The sequence below is a fragment of the Adiantum capillus-veneris genome, chromosome 7 (genome assembly GCF_014529385.1).
Source record: "Adiantum capillus-veneris isolate H3 chromosome 7, ASM1452938v2, whole genome shotgun sequence".
In the NCBI taxonomy this organism is placed as follows: Eukaryota; Viridiplantae; Streptophyta; class Polypodiopsida; order Polypodiales; family Pteridaceae; genus Adiantum; species Adiantum capillus-veneris.
Window position 1 is genome coordinate 3,106,951 of NC_140937.1, and position 23,132 is coordinate 3,130,082.

Sequence of the window (23,132 nt, forward strand, 5' to 3'; positions counted from 1 at the left end):
CACATAACTTTTTGGATTGAAGTTTCTTTGCTTACAACCACATCCTTCTTCCAACCAACAATGCTATTATCATAGTTCCAATATAGAATAGTGCCTTTGGTACCAGAAGAGGCAATTTCATATCGTACTTGACATGTCAATGGTGCTAGCTCAGTTGGAAGATTCATAGCCTATGAGCTCAAAGGTGGTGGGTTCAACACTCCTTGACTGCTCAAAGACATGTTCTAGCCCTTAGGGGCATTTCCCATGTGGTTTGGACAACCATATCTACCTGGGAAGATTCACCTTAAGAGTTGGGCTACCTCCACCTAAACGGGTTGGGTGTGCATGTTGTGATTTCAAAGTTGTAAGGTAAGTCTCTATGTTTATTTATTTTTTAAGATTTACCAACAAGTATTGGACTCAAAACTTTGTGTGTGTGTGTGTGTGTGTGTGTGTGTGTGTGTGTGTGTGTGTGTGTGTATGCACGTGCACGTATGCGCACGCGAGCGTGCACGAGAGAGAGAGAGAGAGAGGGGGGGAGGGGGGGGGGGAGGAGAAGATAATTTTTACTATCATAAGAACAATCCAAACAAATATCAAAGATCTACTCAACGAGCTTAATCTCAAGATCTAATAAGAAAGAGAGAAAATTGCCATCTTTCAAGAGTGATTATGGGGATTAAAGTACACCCTCCTCGCTTGTGCACACACACACCCCTATAGATATGTGTATGTGTGTGACCCAAGGGCCATGCTTTTCTTGACCACAGCAACGCCCGGGTTACACACTAGTGTGATCAAATGTTGTATATTTCATACGGGCACCTGCGCTTTCGTGCCAACGCCTCAGAGCTCCAACATTCTCCATAGCCAAACAAACAGAGCGTTCCTTGCGTTCGCAAAAAACAAAGCAATCGCAATAGAGGTAGAGTGAGCTCCACCAAGCCAGGTATGATGCATTTTCTTGCCACTCGATGTTTATAGTCACCCTGCCCAGAGGCACGGCGTAAGGATTTCTCATGCAGATCGAGCTCATGCGTGAAGGATCGCAATTCGTTGTGTTCTACCCTTGACTACCAGTACCACTTCATCGATCTGTATTTTAGTAGGATTGATCGGTTGGATCGTTGTTGATATACGTTATCTGCTTCTATAATCACACCACAGATCCCAATTGTATAGCAGTAGCTCCTCTTTTCCATCAAACCTTTGGCTAGGCCTCTTAAACTTGACTTGACATGCAAAAGAACAATATACCTCGTCAAGATGTTGGTCTTTCCACATTGCTGTTGATCAGTCAACATTCTTCCTTGTGTGCATCTTCAACTTGTCCACCCTGGAGCAGCTAAAGAACATCGGTAGGGAGCTTGCCATGGGCTCCCAAGGATCATCAAAAGAGTTTTTGGACCTGTATCATCTTCATCATCTTGAATGCCTTGAGTGTTGACCTACATCATCTTGAGTGCCTTGACCTGGGGCATTAGATTTGAAAGTGCAAAAGAATTTTGAGGAGCTCACAATTTACAGATATGTATCCTTTATCTGTCAGAGGTGGCTTCTTTTTTGTTGACCTCTGATTCGATAGTTACTTGGGATATTCCAAATTTTGTTGGATTATGAGTCAAAAGTTAGCTGCGTGTTAAGACATTGCCATTTTTTGCAAGATCTCCCATAAGGAAAGTTACGAGGGTGGTAATGCCATGTTGTCCTCTTATTAGTTTTTGTGATAGACGATATGCTCTTTGAGTTGAGTACACACTCCAAAGAAGTTGTGTGAGAGGGGGAACAACTGATCACAAGGTCCAATGGGCTCTAAGCTTGTGGGGCTACATATGAGTTGTGGGATTCACCTCTCATGAGTGTGGCTAGGGATACATGCAGGTAAGATGAGAGTTGTAACTAGAGTTTTAGGTAGAATTGCATGGGTTCATGGTTTTTCCTACGACACAAAAATGACCCTAGCAGCCTGTCAGCTCAACGGATTTGGATGAGACTTGAACTGTAGCATGCCCTTAGATAGTAGAACACTTCCATATCATTAGATGACCATTTGGCAGGGGTTGAGGGGGTCCCAAGTAAATAATCTAGGTTTTGGCCACATGCCAGAATTAGATTCTGACTCCACGGACAGCTTATAGACAAGGTCTATAAATGTACCTAGATGGCTTCAAGAAAACACTCAAGGTAGGCTCTCTAAGAGCAAAAAATAGCTCAAAGGCTACAAAGTGTCAAATTTGACATATGAAGTCAAACTGACTCCGAATGAGCCCAAACTAGATGAGCAGCATCAGGACTATGTAGCGGGCAAGTCCATGACTTCAAAAGTGACCAAAAAACTCTACACACCAAGTAGTAACAAAAACTGATGATTTCAAAGTCGACAAGAGCACGAAGTGATGCTGACACGACCAAACCTTACCAAACTCAATTTAGGACTTGTTTTGGATGTATGAAAAATGTGTAGGTCATAAAATTATCTTTTCAAACAAAAAATGCAACTGAAGTTAATAATTGCGATTATTTATTTTTGTGCACAATTGGCTTGAAAATCATCATCTTGCTTCACCTATCACTTGTAAACATCTATCTCATGCCACATGTCAAATATGAGCCCAAAAGATCAAGAAAATCCCAGATTCAATCAAAAAGCACACTAAAGGCTCTTTTGTCAAAATTTTGAGTTTATTGTCACATTTTTTGATCCAAATGATCCCATATCTCACACAGAGGGTCTAAAGCATGTCTAGAACCAACTTGCAACAAAAATTGTCCAATTTGATGAAAAAGACAATAATCATGATTATTTACTTTTTCACCAGAATGAGTTCAAATTTCAACTTTGACCTTATGGGACCAAAGTACATGTTGTGACAAGCCCACCAATCAAGTTTGGTCACATTTGGATCACAAAAACCCAGAGTCCCTTCACATCTACTATTTCAGAGTTTGGAACCTAAATATGATGATTTCCACCTAGTGCACTCAAATGAGTCCACACTTCACTCGAAGTATCTAAATCACATATATTTCAAGCCTATGATGTCAAAAATGCAAAAAGTTGGAGAAATTTTCCATCTGTAAATAATCACGATTATTTAATTTGGTTGCAAATTTTGCATGGATTGCATGGTTTTGACCCTTACATGTTTTTATGCATCTATGCATGCTCCAAAATTGATTGGAAGGAAAATGGACATCATTTGTCAGCAATTCAGATAGGGCATTTCAGAGCAGAATTTGTGAAATTTTCTAACTACGAATTGTATTCTCCTAATAGGTGCAATGCAAACAACTGAAAGGCAAAGAAGACGATGACTCAAAAAGAAAAGCTTCAAGAATTAACACCATACCAATTGGAGCCGAGTTCAGTGAAAACGGTTAAGGTAACCTACCTATCAAAGGAACAACTCAAAGAACACAACACTACAGTCTTCACCGGTAGATTCAAGAGAGAAGATGGAAACCAGGTAGAGTTGCAGATGCTACCCAAAGAAATTTATGATGTAGCCGCGAAGCCAGCCACAAAAGAAGCTAACAGAAGGTTAGGGCTTCAAGAATTCTATGATCAAGAGCCATATGGAGTAGATTTTTAGACCTATGAATTATTGGCAACAATCAAAGAGGATGGATTAGCTCAGATCACGGATCGGCAAGGCAAAAAAGTTGAAGTGGTCATTAACAAGGACATTGTGGCCAAGGCATTAAAGCTGCCAAACTGAAGGAATGACAATGAGGGACAACTGGTACATTCACCAAGGATATCGCTGCCGCCACCTTCTCTGACCTCATTCTAAAGCAAGTGGAGGATCCCGCCCATCTTTATCACTAACATTTCCATTTCCTCACAAAGAGACCACCAAGATACACAACTCCGAATCGTGCGCAACTACTTTCATGCAGGTGTTGAAGTCAACCACAAGGTAAACAATAGATCATGCCACAATACATGCTTACAACACTCAAGAACATAAAGAAGGAAGGAAAGGCAATATATATGGGCGCTCTAGAAGTTCTAACCCGCATCCCATACCATGCTATTGGAATGGCCGACAACTTGCCGCCAGCCCCGGATCAGAATACATGGATAGTATCAGCTCAACCCTCTCCACAAACCACTAGATCAAAGAAGAAAATGGTACATAAATCAGATGAAGAATCAGCAGAAAGCTTGCCTAAAGCCCACAACAATGAAAGCTCTGACAATGAAGAAAAGAGGGCAAGGAGAGAAGAAATGAAGAAGAAAGCAGTGGCAGTCCATCAAGAAGAACCGCAGCAGAAAAAAGCAAGGTTCGAAAGAGAGAAAGAATCATTTGAAAGAAGTCGCCAAGCTACAGGAGAAAATCCGGAGTCATGGAGCCCTAGGGAAATCAAGGGTCCTAGGACCAAGAACCCCACGAAGAAAATTGAAGAAGATCCAAAGGATTTGCTTGAGTGAATGTATGCAGAAGCCGAAGAAGGTACTAGAAGCTCTAGAAGCGCAAAGGAAAGCAAGATAAAAGTCGGCTGTGCAACAAAGACAAACTGAAGCTGAACAACAAATTGAGCCACATCATGAAGAAGGAGAGATGTCTCCAAGACCCACTTCACCCACCACTGAACAGGAAGATCATCCCATGCCTAATCCAAGTCCTTCACCCACTACCAAAGCCAATGAAGGCGAGGAAACAAAAGGGAAAGAGAAACAAGAGGAGGAGGCCAGTTATGAACAACCCAAGGAAACATGCAAAGATGAAGCTAGACCTTCTACAATGACACAAGCAGAATCAGCTGAAGCAGCTACAAAGCCTCAAGAAGATTCAACTGAACCATCTACCAAGCCACAAGTAGAATATGTTGCACCGTCAAAAGAGCCGCAATCCGAATCTACTGGAACTTCTAAGAAGCCTGAGGTAGAATATGAAGAATGACAAACCACGGATGAAGTCATCATCCAAGTTAATGAGTATGCAAAGCAAATGCAGCTGATGACAGAAAAGATGCGAACAACAGCTCTTAGCCGTAGTGCTAAAGCTAAAGAGTTGGAACATGTAATTGATGCTCTCCAAAGTGAGCTTGAAGACAGGATCAACATCATCGAGAATCTTCAAGAACAGATCAAAGAGCTCAAAGACGAAGCAGAGCAACACCGAAATGTCAAGAAGAAGCAACAAAAAGAAATGGAAGATTTAGGAGAGCTTCTCACAAAGTTGTCAGATGCATGCAAAAGCAAGGAGCAGCAGCTGACTGAAGTGAAAAATGAACTTTTGAGCACTACTCAATCAGTACAAAAGCTCCAAGTGCAATTAAATGTAGCAAATGCCTCTTCACAATACACCAAGCGACATTCCTAAAGCAAACCAGGGAAAACCCAGACGTAGCTTCACTCAAGGGGACATATGAAGTCTACAAGACTTTGGAAAAGAGAAACAAGGACCTAGAACTTGAGTTGAAGCTGGAACAGACACAAAGACGAGACCTCGCCTTAATGCGCGTACAAAGAGAAGAGTAGTTGCTCAAGGAGATAGAGGAATTGAAGAGAGCTAATCAGCTCTACTGAGAGAAGGGCATACAGACAATCAAGAGGAGGCATGTAGCTCTGAATAGATAATTATAGACATACCTTCAGTATCCTTTGCAGATATGGAAACATAGCCAACAGAAGGGCAGACAGGAGATTCTGAATTCCAAGTACCAATCATTAAAGAGGAACAAACGCCAATGGTCCAGCTTTCTAAAGCTGAAGAAGATGCACTTAAAGAACAGATTGTCCATGAAGTGGATGCTGAATGGAAAGCGGAAATGGATTGGGAGTTGAGAGTTATTCACTCAATCAATGCAACACAACTCACTGCCAACCAAATCAATGCTCGATGTCATCAACAGTCGCTGCCCTACCCTTTGATAAAGGTGGAGCTACTGCAAGTGTAACATTTAATGCACTGATAACTTGTGTGTAGCAAAAATTGATAACATAGTGAGCATTTCATTAAGAACAAGTTCCTAACGAGCATAGAGAGAGTACTTAAGTGAGGAAGCAACATAGCAATTTACACCTAGCTAATTTGGCATTGACAATACTTGAAAAGAGAGAGAAATAGAACAATTGACGACAGTTGAGGACCGGATTTACATGGAGCCGGTCCCCCCTCCATAAATCCTTTGTATTATAGCTTCTCCCATCAACAAAAGAGACTTTCGTACAACACGGTTCTTGTGTTCCTTGACAAAACTCGTTGGTACAATGAAGATGGAAGCTTCATGAACCAAATTATGCTTGCAAATCACACCTAGTGTCCCTAGCCTTAGTCACAAGACCTCACACACCTTCAAAAATGGTGAGAGCTAGCAGGGAATGAGGATAGGTTGAGAGGAAGAAGAGGTATCTTACGAGAAAGAAGTATTCTCCTCACATAATCACTCTAATAACATAGCTTAGCTTAGTAATTAGCATGCTAAAGGAGATGAGCATGCCATTGAAGCTTGGCTCTTGGTTGGATTTGCATTCCAAAGCCAAGAGTTGTTGGTGTAGGCCTCTACTTCTCAATGCTTGGAGAAGGAGATGGAGTTCTTCTTGCACACATGAGTTGTGTATGTGTGTGTGTGTGTGTGTGTGTGTGTGTGTAGCATTGTGTATGAGTAAAATGCAGCCCCTTCTCTCATCTTGGTCGACCCCTCTTGCTAAATGCTCATGATGGCCTCCCATTGGCTCCTGTAAAGCTTAGCCAATCACAAATTAGAAGCATAGTTGATAGCCTTTTGAAAAGTGTCCCCCTTTCCCCTTTTGTGAGAGCTTTTAGTTATTTAAATAATTCATCTAAACTCTCCTTGGACCTTTTTATCTTCTGGCCAATAGGAATCAGGCAAGCCATTGGGCTGCTCGATGCTCATTGGACCCCTTGGTAGACTGTCCAATAGTCTTCTAGGGAGCTTAATTTTTATTGGTTCTTTTATCAAGCATTTTTAAATTGATTAGACTAAATTTACTCTAGCCTAATCCTCATTGGTCCACCTCTATGGCCATCCAATAGGATTTGAGGGGAGGTTGGGGGCAACTGGCCTAGGAGCTTGACATGTGTCCAGTATTCCCTTTATGTAAAGGGGAAGCCTTGGAGAGTGTGTGTGTGTGTGTGTGTGTGTGTGTGTGTGTGTGTGTGTTTCTCTCTTATCCCCTACAAAATGGGCTCACCCCCTCCTTCCTAGGGATGTGGGAAGACTTTTTAGTCTTCCTCATGACCATCCAATTTCCCTATGCTTTGGCCATTGGATAAAAGGTTTAATTTTTGGAACCTTAGCCTATGGAAGTCTTAATGGAGCTAAACCTTAGGTCTTTTAAGCCCCATTGAAGCACATTGCCCTTTTGCAGGCTATCCCCACTCTCCTGGTACTTCCCCATATTAAATGATCAGTTTAACATGAGAATTATTTGGGAGTATTAGATATTAGTTTTTATGACAACAAGTAAAAGAGAGACTTTACAAGGATATGCAAGAAGAAGCGTCAATTGCTCTCCACCCTTAATGGAGAAAGAATTGGCTCAACAAAAACTCAAGGTACCTCATTCTTCTTACAAGAGCACCTGCAACAATACAGAAAGACCCTACATTTTGATTGGCTCAACAAAAACTCAAGGTATCTCATTTTTTTTTATAAGAGCACGTGTAGCAATACAAAAAGACCCTACATTTTGTCATGTACCAAGGGTAAGGACATGGCCAACACATGAAGCATTGAGAAAGAAGAGATCAACTTGGCTCAACTAACCGAGACTGCCAGCTCCAAAGCAAGGATCAGCGAATACATGGTGAAAACCCTAACGGGCGCCATGAACTTCTTCAAGAGCCTCCTTGACCTCTCATGTGCAATGCTATATAAAATCTGCAGAATGTTGCTCACATGCATTCAAGTTTTTCATGAGCCTCAGTAAGCAGGAGCCCCCTGGATGTCTTTCTTAGAGGGTAACAAAGGCTTGTGCTACGATTTGAGTAGACAACCTTCAGAAGAAGTCCTCTACGGCTTCTATGCCAGATGTATGTTTTTGCCATCCCGCAATATGTTGGCATTTGAAGAGGATTTTTACACAGGATTCTTACATGGCACACAAAGATATTCGGGCCAATAATTAGCAATTTGATAGCAAGGTTTGTTGGCTATTCTGTCATATAACTTAACAATAAAGTCACTATTCAATTTCTGCAAGTCCCTGAGAAAGAACGCCGCATCAGATATTGGAAAGCTCTACAAGCACTTAAAGACCGCCTCGCCAGCCGTCAGCATGAAGACTATTTCAGTCCATGAAACTGTGTCAAGAGACGACACAGTCGAGGAGAAGGGGAATGTTAGCAACAAGTTAACCCATGTATCATTTTTTGGGAGCTTTTATTGTAAAAACACTTATTCTTTTGATAAATCGAAAATATTGTAACTTCTATTTTTCAAGTGGGTATTGTAATCGATGAGCCAGGGCTATAAGCTTTCAGATTGTATCGATTTATCCTTAGTTAGAACTCCCAGATTACTAGTTTTTGATCAAGAAACCTTGGCTAAGGTATAAAAGCCAATTTTTGTAAATTATTGTTAAGTTTTACATAAGAAATACACATCATGAGCTAATGGTGCTCACTTCTCGGCTTTTCATGCTTCCTACTCCCTTGTCGGTTGTCACATTGCAGTGTTGTCTGTTGCGTTGCGACCGCAGGTAAGAGCTCTATGCACTGACGTAAACATATCATGGTAAACTGTAGCTTTTAGTGTCGCGATCTGCGTCTTAATTTCATCATAAGTAGGAATTTAAGCTAGGAAATCACAAAATAAGTATAGGCGGGATATTGGGGCATCATTGCTAAGCATTCAGATGCATTTGGGGTTAAAAACGACTAAGTCAAAAACTCACTCATGTTAATAATCGTAGTTTTTGCACTTCATCAAAAGTGAGATTTGAGACCATAAGCATGTGTGCTTAGGTCTTGTATAGTTGTCCTAAAAGTTTTATAACATTCGGATGTTGTTTGATGCTGTAACGGTCATGCTTTGTTTGCCAATTAGTGACTAGCTTTTGATGACTTTGGTCATTTGAGTGTATCTTGTGTTAGATGCAAGTTTTCTGTTGTTTTCCAGGAGATTGATCGACACTCTCTTGTAGCCTCTATGCACTAGTCGAGTCAGCTTCATCTCATGGATTGACAATTATGTTCCTGGTTTTCGCTATGTTTGCAATAAGATAAGAGTGAAGTTAGAAACCCATCCCACAGAAAGAGAAATGCCATTAAATGTGCAAAGCATTTTGCAAAATTGGCAATACTAAGCTACAAAAGAGAGCAAATAGATAAAAAATATTAAAATCTTCTCAAAATAGAGCTTCTATGTTGTTGTTTTGGGCTCGCTGTTTGTGCATCTTTCTCTCTGGCTCTCTTTGCTTTGTGTAAAACATTCCTACACTACTCTATAAGTTTAAAAAGAGTTTTTCTTTACCTCTTTTAAAGATCTCTTTGCTTGCTCCCTTATAATATCTATTCTATAGCTACTACAACACAACGGAATATTCTATGCTTTTGTAGTCCAACAAGAGAAACCTATGGATGTCAAAACCATCAACATAATCTACTTGGATTTTTGATAGCTCTCCTTCCTTCTCTCCACCATAGACACTTTCAACTCTTGTAGTTTCGAGTCCTTACCTTCGAGTGTTCTTGGATTAACAATCATTCTTAGTTTCCAAAGTTCTACGTCTCCTTAGTCCAATAGGCAGCAGGCATGGGCCTCAAAAGTCCATTAGATTAGCCTCAAGATATCTCAATGAACTGTTGGTTTGCTACTGTTTTTCATGCTACAACTCGTTGAGTTGATCAATTGCAGCAAGAATTGATCGGTTCATCATGTCATGTTGTAATATCTACGCATCTTGCCCGTGCATTGTAAAACTCACATTTCGGTTTTAAAATTGCCCATGCAGTGTATAGACATTATTTCTTGTGCATCAAATGCTGTATATTTCATACGGGCACCTGCGCTTCCGTGCCAACGCCTCAGAGCTCCAGCATTCTCCATAGCCAAATAAACAGAGCGTTCCTTACGTTCGCAGAAAACAAAGCAATCTCAACAGAGGTAGAGTGAGCTCCACCAAGCCAGGTATGATGCATTTTCTTGCCACCTGATGTTTATAGTCACCCTGCCCAGAGGTGCGGCATAAGGATTTCTCATGCAGATCGAGCTCATGCGTGAAGGATCGCAATCCGCTGTGTTCTGCCCTTGACTACCAGTACCACTTCATCGATCTGTATTTTAGTAGGATCGAGCAGTTGGATCGTTGTTGATATACGTTATCTGCTTCTATAATCACACCACAGATCCCAATTGTATAGCAGTAGCTCCTCTTTTCCATCAGACCTTTGGCTAGGCTTCTTAGACTTGACTTGACACGCGAAAGAACAATATACCTCGTCAAGAGGTTGGTCTTCCCACATTGCTGTTGATCGGTCAACATTCTTCCTTGTGTGCATCTTCAACTCGTCCACCCTGGAGCAGCTAAAGAACATCGGCAGGGAGCTCGCCATGGGCTCCCAAGGATCATCAAAAGATTTTTTGGAGCTGGTCAAGGCCATAGGTGAGGCCAAATCAAAAGCAGAGGAAGAGAGACTAGTGACAGAGGAAGTTGAGATGTTGAAGAAGAAGATAGCAGAGCCAGATGTGCCACGCAAGAGGATGAAGGAGTACATTGTTCGGCTTGTGTATGTGGAGATGCTTGGCCATGATGCCTCGTTTGGGTATATTCAGGCTGTGAAGATGACTCATGATGACAATTTGCTTTTGAAAAGGACAGGATACCTTGCCGTTACATTGTTTCTAAATGAGGATCATGATTTGATCATCCTAATAATCAATACCATACAGAAAGACCTGCGTTCAGATAACTATCTTGTGTGCTGTGCCGCCCTCACTGCAGTTTGCAGGCTTATTAACGACGAAACAATTCCTGCAGTCTTGCCACAGGTTGTGGAACTTTTAGGGCACCAGAAGGAGTTTGTACGCAAGAAGGCAGTTATGGCTTTGCATCGGTTTCATCAAAGGTCCCCGTCGACTGTCTCACATCTCATTCCTAAGTTTAGGGAAAAGGTGCTTTTTTGTTGTTTGATAATTGTGTTTGATGTTATACTCAATGGTGTACGCGTTATGCATGGGCACAGACCCACTCTCTCTTTCTCTCTCTTTGGATAGATCTATGAGGTCTCTTGGGATTGTTCCTACGATGTTAAAAATCTCTCTTCTTCTTCTTCTTCTCTGCTGATTAGTGATGGGTGTGGCCTTTGATGTTAGATATTGCGAGATAACGATCCAAGCGTGATGAGTGCCTGTTTATGTGCACTCTTTGACCTCATAGTGACGGACGTGCACTCTTATAAGGATTTGACAAGTAGCTTTGTCAGCATCTTAAAGCAAGTGGTGGAACACAGGCTGCCAAAACCTTACAACTATCACAGTGCTCCTGCTCCTTTTATACAGGTGCATCTCAACATTGATGCCTCTAATGTCAGTTTGGGTAATTGTTGTTGACTTTCTCAAAGCATGTTTTGCATGGTGGCAGATCAAGTTGTTGAGGATACTGGCTTTACTAGGCGCAGGCGACAAGAAGGCAAGCAACAACATCTACAGTGTTTTAGGCGATGTGTTAAGAAAGGCGGAACCTAGTGGCAATATTGGAAATGCTTTGATTTATGAATGTATATCGACAATTACAGCCATTCATCCAAATGTAAACCTTCTTGAGTCTGCAGCTACACAAACATCCAGATTTTTGAAGGTGCGTGTAGCGAAAACCTTCATTATCGCAAAGATGTTTGTGTCAACAACAGTAAAAAAAATGGAAAAATATGTTGCAATGCAGAATGACAGTCACAACTTGAAATACATGGGCATTGATGCATTAGGGCGAATCATCAAGATCAATCCTGACTTTGCTGAAGAGCATCAACTTTCTGTTATTGACTGCCTAGAGGTATTCTTATGCCATGTTAATCTAAATTCAAATGTTTCTCCTTAGTTATTAACTTAGTCAAAGGCTACTCAGCATGAGGCTGCACAATACGTGAGAATGCTGTATTTGTGCCAAATTAACTTTCAACTTTATCCCAAAATTGGAAGGAAGCTGCTCTGTTTTGTATGCAGTTTGTTTCTTTGAAGTTCAATGTTCTAACGTTTCATGATTGAGCTCTATTGTAGTGCCCGTTGTAGTTTGTGACGTCTGTTTTGCAGTTATGCCATTCAAATTTGTTGTTTTACTGTAAAGGAGATTGCATACAGTAACTGCTGGTCCACGCAACTTGCAGGATCCAGACGATACACTGAAGAGGAAGACATTAGAGTTGTTGTATAAAATGACGAAGTCATCTAATGTGGAGGTCATTGTTGACCGCATGATTAGTTACATGAAAAGCTTGACAGATGCGCATAATAAAACAGATATAGCTTCCCGCTGTATAGAGTTAGCTGAACGCTTTGCGCCCAGCAATCAGTGGTTCATTCAGGTTCTTGCTTGGAGCTGGCAGTTTTTCCTCTTTTTGAAATAAAAAAGGCTACATCATAATGCAGCTCGTGTTTGGTGACTAGCAGACCATGAATCAAGTCTTTGAGCATGCTGGAGATCTTGTGCCTCCAAAGGTAGCTCATGATTTAATGAGGCTTATTGCTGAAGGTGCAGGAGAGGAGGATGAAGATGCTGATAGCCAATTGCGCTCCTCTGCGGTATGCGGTACTCTTTTCCCAGTTGGATCGTGTCATTATATTTAATCAATCTGCTACTTGAGAACAAGGCTTGATTGTCTACTGGGACATCTGTCTTTAATGGTTGTAAGAGTGTTTCAAAAGTTTTATAAGAAGGATGAAGTACTTTGATGGTTGTAAGAGTGCTTTAAAAGTTTTATAAAGAAGGATGAAGAACAATTGGTGCAGGCTTGAAGTTTTTTATGCCATATTTAAAGAGGGTTTGCAAGGCTGAGTTTGGCTTAAATATTGTGTTGTGAATTCTTTAGGTGGAGTCATATCTACAAATTCTCGGGGAGCCCAAGCTGCCATCCATTCTACTGCAGGTAACTACTGAACCGCACTTCTATTACTTTTGTTTATTTTATTTGTAGATTTGCTAAGGTCGTACGGATAGCACAGCTTGCGACAATGGATGTTTGCATGTGTGTTTTTGTTGCAACTTTAATATGTGTTACATATGTACAGGTAATTTGCTGGGTTTTGGGCGAGTATGGAACTGCAGATAGAACTCATTCAGCTGTTTATATCATCGGGAAGCTTTGTGATGTGGCAGAAGCGCATCCAGGAGACGATTTCGTAAAGGTATATGCATTTGAAGTTCTTTCAGCTCAGCCAGTTCTTGCAATAGCAAAGTTTGATGTTTTCAATGTATTTCACAGGGTTATGCAATCTCTGCTATCACAAAGATCTGCTCTTTTGAGATAACTGCTGGCAGAAAGGTGCACCTTATACCAGAGGTAAATTGAAACTCTTGGAAGTTTGAAAAGTCTGGTTATTTGCTTAATTTATGCTTGTGAAGCAGCTCTATTCCTACTCCTGTTAGAATATGCACTTGGATTATGATGCTTTGAAGCCCGAAGTGTCTGGAACATGGTGGAGTTATAGCACGTTTCATTAGCAAGAAGTTGAGGATGAACAAATCTTGGAATTTTAAGCCAAGTGGTGCTAAGAAGCTGGGTGTGTAAGAGAGCTAGCCTTTCTGCTTGGCCCAGGTGTCGCTTGCCTCCCGCTGACCCAACTGCCATTGCTTGTTTCTTGTTCGTTCCTTACTACCTAGTGCTTTTAGGATTCACCCATTTCAGTGCACATTGACAACCCAACTTATGCAAACCTTTGGTGACTACTGAGAGCAAGCAATTCGAAGAGCAAGTGATTTGCTTCTGCTCTGCTTAAGGTGATCAGTCTTCTTTCGCATAGGAGGGATTTGGTCGGCTGGTAACTTGCCAATTTCTGTGACGTGACCTTACTGGCCGTAAGTTATCATAGCTTTTGATGGTTCTGGCATCAGTGTTAAATTCTTCAGGAGATGCTCTTTGTACCATTCACAAGTCAGTGATCAATTTGGAAGCTCGCTTTTCATGTGCAAGCTTATTGTTTATAGGTTCTTTGATAGAGCAATGAACGGCAATATATGGCGTCGAGTTTATTTCAAGGATTGCGATTCTCCTCTTTGGGAAAACGTTGTCTCACGTCTAGGTTTGAAACATTGGACTATCCTTGCATGGAGCCATTGGATTGGCGCAATGGAACGGGATGACACCACGTGCCAACGGAAAAGAACAGACGGAACAAACTTTTAAATACTTAAATAACAACTGAGCTGAAAGAGATGCACGACACATGAGATGTGGAGTGGTGGAGTTCCACCCCAAGAGAGCACTGGTTCCCAATCCCGTTCACCCCTTTTGGTATTTCTCCATATTACTTCAACACTTTAGAAGGTCGGTGGCACATCTCTACTTCCTCCTGCGAGAATGCCAACAAGAGAGAGCCCACTCTTTGTATTTGAAGGCCCTAGGCCCATCCAAAAGCGGTACATGAAAAGCATACTAGTCAAAAGCATCCGAGTTCCCAAAAGCTAGCGCAAAAGGATGTCCGTACAAGTTGCCATGTCTGGACCAATGGGAGATAGAGCTCCCAATGAGACTGTTGATCATGCACATATGACTTCAAAACATCAAAAGCCAACTGATTGTAAATTTCTGTTTGACCATCTGACTGTGGATGAAAAGCGGATGAAAAATTTAACTGTGCCAAAATTTTCAAAGAGAGTTTGCCAAAAATTTGACGTGAACTTTAACACCCTATCTGAAACGATTGACTTTGGAAAACCACAGAGGGGGTACCAATGCTTAATGAACAACCGTGCTACATCTTGTGCAATGAGTGTGGCCTAACAAGGAATCAACATGCAAAATTTGCTGAAACGGTCAATAATTAAGGCTTCCTTTTCTGTTTCTTTGCCTGCGCTCCAGAAGTGCCCGGGTGAATCCTTATCCTTGTTGACCTTTTTAGACCCCTGTGACGCTTCAAGAGCCGTTTTCAGAAAGGGCTTCTTAGCTGAATTTTTCTTTTGTTGCCCTCCTTTTTCGTTGCTCGGAAACCCACTGTCCTCTCCTTTCAACAAGGCAAGACCAGTGTTAGCAACTTCCATGAGCTTGGTGAGGGTAGCCACTGCTCTTGGTACAATGGTTTTGCAAAGTGTCCATATGCGTCGGGAAAGTCATCTATTGCGTGGGGATACTGTCTATGAAGCGTCCTAGTACAATTATGCTACCGAAATAGGGCCAGAACAAGTCATTTTCAGCCCGGATTATGCGGAACAGTTTGTAGGAAATCACAGGTTTTATTCCCTCTTTGAATACAATAAAGAAATACGGAAAGGGGCGCCAGTCTTTGGGGCCAACAGGTGTCGGCGTTTGGTTGGTAGCACTCTAGCTTCCAAGCCGTGTGTGTTTGAAGTATCAATTCCCGTTACAGGTTCTTTTTGCAAAGTTTCTTTGTGTCCTAAAGTCTAAATTAAAGTTTCGGGTGAAAGCCTACGTTCTACCGCCTTATAGGCCGGTTTCATGGTTCCGTCGCCGGGATATAAATCACTTTTTCCTCAAGAAGTGAGCCTCGGTTGTTTTGGATAAAGACACAGAGTACAGGAATGCGGGATTACACTATGGCCGACAAAGTGAAGGGCATTATGGAAGAGGGTTCCTTTGTGAAGGACAGATAGGAAATTCCTATGGTGTTCGAGATTGGCGAGAGTTCACGGCCACGATTGTCTGTACCTCCTGTTGATGTGAATGTTCCTCCAGTACAGGTCTTTATGACTGGGCAACTTGAGGTGATGCATTCAGATTTCAGTTAGTTGTTGGCTATGGTTGTGTGAATTGTGTGATTCTCTTCATGTCTATCCAAGTTATATATGCTTAATTGATGTCGGCTTGAGGCTCTCTTTCATCGGAGGGTAGGTCCAAGAAGCTCTCGACCATGAAACTCTGGGTTGTTTTTGGCAGATGCAAATTGAGGGTCTCTCTCCATATGCAATCATTTACACTTGCATCTGGAGGGCATGTGGCACTACAAAAGGTTTTCATAGCAAATGCCCCCTTTGTATGCCAAATGTCATGCATGTCATTCAATGCCTTTATAAGTGCCTTGAGGGAGGGTATCTAGCAAGTCATTGCATGGTTGCAGATACACTCTCCAGTAGTTGCACTTTGTGATATCAATAAAGAAAGAAAGGGGCGCAAACTCTAGGGCCAGTGCATTTGGAAGCGGAACTCCCCCCCTTTGTGCCGACTCTACTCTACTCAATCTGGCGAATCTTTGGTCCAAACTGCAGAAGATTGCAGATTTCAACCATTAGAGTTTCTAGATTTCAGCCCGTCTCGTCGTCGTCCTCATCGTGGTCGACATCGTTAGCAAGTCAAAGCGTTGTAGAGATTTGTGCAATCATAAGTAGACCGCTCTCTCCATAGAGAGTGGGGCCTTTGGAGGAGGGTTTTACGACGTCTCTGGTGTCGTATTTCTCTTCTCTCTCTCTATCTCTCAGTCTCATACACTTGCACGCACAGTGTCCATTCACTTTGTTTGTGATCATAGAACTTTCTCATTAAGAACGAAAGGCTCTACCTTCCATAAGAACGAAAAGGAACCTTGAGCACAGTTCGGAGCACTCATTTTGAGCAAAGCGCAAACATTCATTCCGCTGCACCTAACATTGGTGTCAGAGCTTTGGAAGTGTTCTAGGAAAGACCCACATAAATTTTTTTGCTTGTTGAGGTCGCACGAACCCAAGTTCGCTTGGGCGTGTTGATTCCTAATCGTGTTTTTGAAGAGTGACAGGAATCCCAGGAAAGAAGGGCTTGTCTAGCCTCCCCTTGTGCCTCTTTTCACTCATTGAGAGCGGACCGTGCACTTAGCGGCCGGCCAATCGACGTGAGGTGGGAAAAAGTAACCTTAGTGTGAGCGCAAGGCCGCGAAGGGGTGCGCCTGCGGAAAAGAGCAGAACTCTGGTGAAGAGAAGATCCTTCTCTTAACACAGATTGCAAGCGAAAGAAAACCTCAAGAACCTCAAGACCCGCAAGAACCTCAAGAACTCAAGAACCCCAAGAACCCAAGTTCCTCGTGAACTTAAGAACCCAAGACCACAAGAACCCACAAGAACCCAAGACTTCAGTGGATGGTCATCACTCGAAGTCGAATGGATACTTCGCTTGGAGGTGATGAGCATGAGCGAGGCGAAGAAGAATTTTCCCCACTAGGAGGTTTTTCCGACCCTCTATAACCGGCCTGTACAACGTAGAGGGCGGTACTATTTCAATTACCTGTTAACTTTACACAGAGCACTGAGAAGGGAAGAGAACACAGTTGCGTCCAACGACTAGAATGTCACTGCGCACACGAGATTGACACCCTATAGGCCCCAAAGATTGGCGCCCCTTTCGGTATTTCTTTATTTAAATTAAGGTAGACGATCCGACCACTTAGCACAAGCTTTCACAAAGCTGTCCAAACCTGGCGAGGGCTGAAAACGCAGGTTTTCGACCTGATTTTGGCTGCATAACGGCGCAAAAACTCCTGTAGGTCAAAAGCACCTGCCTAGGACTGATTCCCTCGCTATCTGGAAGCTTTCTGGTGAGCTGTCATAGAAATTCAGCGGGCTGTAATAACCTGTTTTCAATTGCCGGGTGCCCAAAAGCCCGTACACGCATCCCAAGGCTCTCACGAGGCTCCCCCGGGGTTCCCTTGCAGTTTAGGTGCGAAACCCTAAACCTGCAGTAATTCGCTGTTTCGGATCGTTTTTAGCGGAGCGAACACGCCTACGCGTGTCCCAAGGGCTCCTGCACGCAATGGGACAGTTCCCCTGTGAATTGGATGAGTTTTCACGCGAGAAAACTCTCTGAACTCGCAATCTTTCGCGATGGAACTGTGCGTACCTGTGGGGGATTAGCAATTAGGTAATCCGGTTCCTGTTGAGAAGGCTCTTGCCTTGGCAGACGCGCAAGAACTGTACATGTTCATCTGAGAAGCCCAACTAGTGGGGCATTACCATATGTGCCAAAGGTGGGAGAGAGACGCACGAGAGCAAATCATCGCGCTACATGAGACAGAGGAGAAGGCAAGCTTTCCATTAAAGCTGTAGACCTGCACCCACTACTCACACACTGTAGCTCACTTATGAGTCAAATCAGCCTCCTCTCTCAAATTGGGCGCCCCCTCTTGCTGATGGAAGTGGCAAAATTGCCTGGAGCCGCCATGTGTCGAGTTTGCCCCTTTTGAGTTAATTCTCTAGTTCCCATTGACTTATAAAGTTATAAATGACTTTCCGAGTGGCCCAGACTTCATTTGGCGCACACAGGCTTCCATACTCATCAGAATTCAGTGCTAACTGACCCGACCAGTCCCAGATTGACCGACCCAGACCCCCGCTGTGAGAAACCTATTCGGTCGCAGCCATTTCACACTGGCCATGCAATGTCCACTTGCACCTTTTCAAGGGTTCCGTGGAAAACAAGTGAAAATAAAAATAAATAAAAATATATAGTACTTATTTACGGAAGGCAACAGGAAAAATACACCTCTTGGTGACACACCCCACCCTTGAAATACTGCAAGCAACCTCGCTTGCATGCCAATAATACATGTGGTATCTCCTGATATCACATATATTCTATGATGGGAATCCAAGATATACATGCTTTCGGAAATGTAGCGTTGGACGATTAAACAATCCCACCAACTTGGCTACGACACATATATCAAGCATAGAAGTCTTTTAGTGTACTCTCAAGCACAAACTTCTCTAGCTAAATTCTGTATGGAAAGAGTAGATACAATTGCTTAACTACTCTATTGAGCATCATGAACCATGCTCTTGCCTTGCTCCAGAAAAGGCTACATCAAGTCACTGTGGGTTCCATCTGAAAGGCTTCAAGATACAATTGCAATAGTTGAGGTGAATCAACCAATTCAGACTCTTCCATCCATTTGGCATCCAACGATGGATAGTTCTTGAACTTCACCAAATAGCGTCTTGCAACCTTTCCTCTAACCTTTCTTTATGTGCCAATATCTGTTCAGGAACAAGGATTTCACCCAATTCTTCCACTTCGGGTTGTTCCTCATCAAGCATATTCTCTAGCACATTACCAACAAAGGGTCTTAGAAGGCTGATATGAAAAGCATTATGTATTTTCGAGGCTTCTGGTAGCTTTAACCTGTAAGCTACATCGCTGATCTTTTTTGAAATCTGAAAGGGACTATAATATCGCATACTGAGCTTAGGAAACAAGCGTTCCTTGCCTTTCCTTTTCCTTAACCTGGCCTTTTCAAAGGGCAAAAGCACCCAATCACCAAGTGAAAATACAAGTTCACGACTGTGACGATCAGCAGCTTTCTTTTGCTTAGTCCGAGTCTTCTCAAGAGCAATCTTTATCTTTGTGTATGTTTCATCCATATCTTGCATATACTTGTCTGCCTCAAAAATCTTGTCCTTAGTCTGTAAAATGGGCGGGACTTTCTTCCCTCCTTCCACTATCTCAAATGGTGCCTTACCTGTTGATGTATGCACAGTGTTATTGTAGCATATTCAACCAATGGAAGATGGTGTTCCCAAGTTGCCTTGTGCTCTGACACATAACATTTGAGCATGTCCAGAACAGTAGAATTTGCTTCTTCTGACTGTCCATCAGTTTGGGGATGAATTGAAGAAGAGAACTTTAGCGTAGTGCCCATGTTCTCAAACAATGCCTTCCAGAAAAGACTCGTCATACGTGGATCCCTGTCATTGACAATTGACTGAGGCATCCCGTGATATTTAAAGATATTGCTCATGAATATCTTGACCATGTGTTCTGGGTTTATCTTCTTCCTCACGGGAATGAAATGGGCCTGCTTACTGAATCTACAAATGATAGTCCAAATCCCATCATTGCCTGTTTGCGTCCGTGGAAGATCAAAGATAAAGTCCATTGCTATGCTTTCCCATGGCCTATTTGGGATCGGCAATGGCTGCAACAATCCCGGTTGCTTTTGTCTGTCAAATTTGACTTTTTGGCATACTAAGCATGATCTTACAAATGTGTCAACATCTTGACGCAAAGCTGGCCAATAGAAGAATGCCTCAACCCCTTTCACTGTTGCATCAATTCCACGATGCCCAGCATAAGGTGGAGAATGACTTTCCATCAAAATCTTTGGCCGTAACTGTTTAGTAACGCATAACTTTCCATGCATCATGAGAAAGTCATTCTTAAGCATATAGTGCTCATGATGTTGCCCATCAACAAGCTGGTCATAGATCCTTGCAAAATCTGAATCTTCAGCATAGTGTCTTCATGTCGTCTAGTTCACAATGGTACGGAATTGACATTGCTGAAACATGGGGCTTTCGTGACAACGCATCAGCCACCACGTTCTTTTTCCCTTGCACATGCACAATCTGAAAATGGAACATTGACAAGATGTTTGCCCATCGCATGTGCTTCTCAGACAACTTCGTCTGTGTGAGAAAATATCGCAAGGTTTGATGATCCGTTTGGACAACAAAATCAGCCCCTAGCAGATAGTGTTTCCAACTAGTGAGAGCATGAATTACTGCCAGCAATTCTTTCTCATAGACTTGCAAGTTCCTTTCAGTCTTCAAAAGAATTCCGCTCTCATATGCGACTACTCGGCCATTCTGCATTAGAACTGCACCAAGACTATGGCCACACGCATCACACTGAACCACAAAAGTTTTCGAAAGATCTGGCAAAATGATTACCGGATCTGAAGTCAGCTTCTCTTTCAAGTTTTTGAACGCTAAAATTTCCTTGGCTGTCCACTTGAAAGTAACTCCTTTTCCTTGTAGTGCATGGAGTGGAGAAGCAATCTCAGCAAAATTTCGGATGAACCTCCTGTAGTAGGAACATAAGGCTAGAAAGCTTCGAATGTCATGTACGGACTTCAAGTCTGGCCATGACCTAATTGCTTCCACTTTAGCGGGATCCATGCGTACCCCATCCTTTGAAACAATGTGCCCAAGGAAGTGAATCTCTTGCAAAAAGAATTCACTCTTCTTCGCATTAATGAGTAGCGTGTTCGTACGTAACTCATTGAAAACTGTAGTCAAGTGATCCCTATGCTCCTCTTCAGACTTCGAATAGACAATCATGTCATCAAAGAAGGTACCCACGAAGTTTCTATGTGTTCTAAAAATTCTGTCCATCATTCTATTAAACGTGGCAGGAGCATTTGTGAGACCAAATGGCATAACAAGAAACTCATAGAGACCAAATGTTGTCTTGAACGCAGTCTTATGTACATCTTATGGCCTAATGCGTATCTGATGATACCCACTCTTTAGGTCTATTCTTGTAAACAATGACGCTCCCTCAAGCCGATCAAGAATGTCATCTATCCTCGGTATGGGGAACCTGTTCTTGATGGTATTCTTATTCAAGGCGCGATAGTCAATGCACATGCGCCATGAACCATCCTTCTTCTGCACTAAGAGTACAGGCGAACAAAAAGGGGATGAACTGGGCTGAATCAGCCCCTTCTCTAAAAGCTCGTTGACCTGACTCATAATCTCTTTCTGCTGGGCTGCACTAACCCTGTATGGTGGTCTATTCGGTGGACTAGAACCTGGCACAAGATCCATGGTATGATCCTCAGGTCTCTCAGGAGGTAACTCTCCTGGCAAAGAGTCCGCAAAACAATCACTGAAACCACTCAAAAAAGTTGACCTGTCTTTATCTAAGGTAGACAAATTAGGTACAACTTGAGGTACTTCTTTTGCAAAGATCAAGTACGTAGAAAGATGATTCTTTATTACAGATGAAATAGCAGAAGCAGAAACAACTGGAACAGACTCGCCTTTAAGCTTTACATCAAGGACATGAGTCTTTCCTCTATGTACAAGGGTAATCTTTTTGTTGTAAGTATCCACCATAGCTTCCGCATCCACATAGCTCTGAATGTGCAGACGAAGTTTCCCCAAAATGGGAGTAACAGGCTTTGAATGACCTGGGCATGCCAAACCTGCTTCCCCTGTCATACCCATCTCCTCTGCACGAATGCCCAACTTTGATGCCAATTCTGGTGATATGAAATTTGCACGGGCTCCTGGATCAAAGAAAACCAGCACTGTCTGGTCTCTAACTTTGCCCCAAGCTCTGCACAGCTCAGTGGCATCTGTGTTTGGCTGGTCTCCAACCAAATCTGGAACAAGTCCTGCACTTGGCTTTGGCTTCTTCCCTTTATGGTCTGACTTGTCATCCTTATCTTGTGACTTCTTCTGTGGGCATTCATTTGCAAAATGTCCTTCTTGTTCACAAATATAGCATTTCTTGGCCTCCCTAAGAGCTTTCCGTTCTTCAAAAGTTTTGCCAGAAAAATGCCTCTTTTGTCCTTGTCCTCGTCCCGAAGAAGACTTAGACTGCTTCTTGGACGTATCACCTTCTTCAGTGGAGGCCTTCTTTGTGGGAGGCTCAGAAGGCTTTGCTGCAACATTGTCCTTGGTTGAAAACTGTTTGCCCTGAGACCCTTTCTTGTGGCTATTAAATCCATCGGAATCTCCCTTCGACAGATTGCTGACCACTCTTGCATTCTCTATCAACTGAAACATATTCATGACAGTAGTCTTTGTGCAGTAGTCCCTGATTTTCTTGGGCAATCCGCAACAGTACTTCTCAATTTGTTCTGACAATGGCACAAACCTGTAAGAGGTGACTGGCAATAGTGCGGCCCAAAACTGTTTATTGTACTCTTCCAAATTCGCACACTGTTTAGCATTCAACTCGTGCCATTCTGTCATCACATCCACTTCAAAAGTGTTTGTCGACCATGCAGGCGCAAAAAGCTGTTTGAATTGGACCCACGTTGTTGGGGCTTGACCCTAGTTCAACAATGCGGTCCACCATTGAAGTTTCTAAAGGTTCTTCTTCAGATCCGCCTTCTATCCCTGTAATCAATCCAGTTGTCTTGCACAACACTATTTCTAGTAGAGTACAAGGTCTCCCTAGGGCTTCAATCTCTAGAATTGAGAGTGATGACCCTTCAAACCATAGAATTTTTGCCTATAGAGATTTCAAACGGAGATTGATTTACCTATCTAGAGCCATGGAATTGGGTTCTTTTTCTTATAAATTATTTGA

General features: G+C 42.5%; 1 protein-coding gene across 1 annotated transcript in view; it reads left to right on the plus strand.

Moving 5' to 3' along the window:
• Positions 1 to 9,806: 9,806 nt before the first annotated feature.
• The window catches only part of LOC147453363 (Adaptin family protein), a 70,355-nt gene continuing 57,029 nt past the window's right edge, over positions 9,807 to 23,132 (plus strand). The window contains exons 1-10 of the mRNA XM_086515553.1: positions 9,807 to 10,086; positions 10,163 to 11,070; positions 11,272 to 11,457; positions 11,540 to 11,755; positions 11,840 to 11,950; positions 12,282 to 12,479; positions 12,565 to 12,696; positions 12,984 to 13,040; positions 13,183 to 13,299; positions 13,377 to 13,454. Coding sequence (XP_086371679.1) covers positions 10,510 to 11,070; positions 11,272 to 11,457; positions 11,540 to 11,755; positions 11,840 to 11,950; positions 12,282 to 12,479; positions 12,565 to 12,696; positions 12,984 to 13,040; positions 13,183 to 13,299; positions 13,377 to 13,454 — 1,656 coding nt within the window. The 5' untranslated portion in view covers positions 9,807 to 10,086; positions 10,163 to 10,509. The remainder of the gene's footprint in view (positions 10,087 to 10,162; positions 11,071 to 11,271; positions 11,458 to 11,539; positions 11,756 to 11,839; positions 11,951 to 12,281; positions 12,480 to 12,564; positions 12,697 to 12,983; positions 13,041 to 13,182; positions 13,300 to 13,376; positions 13,455 to 23,132) is intronic.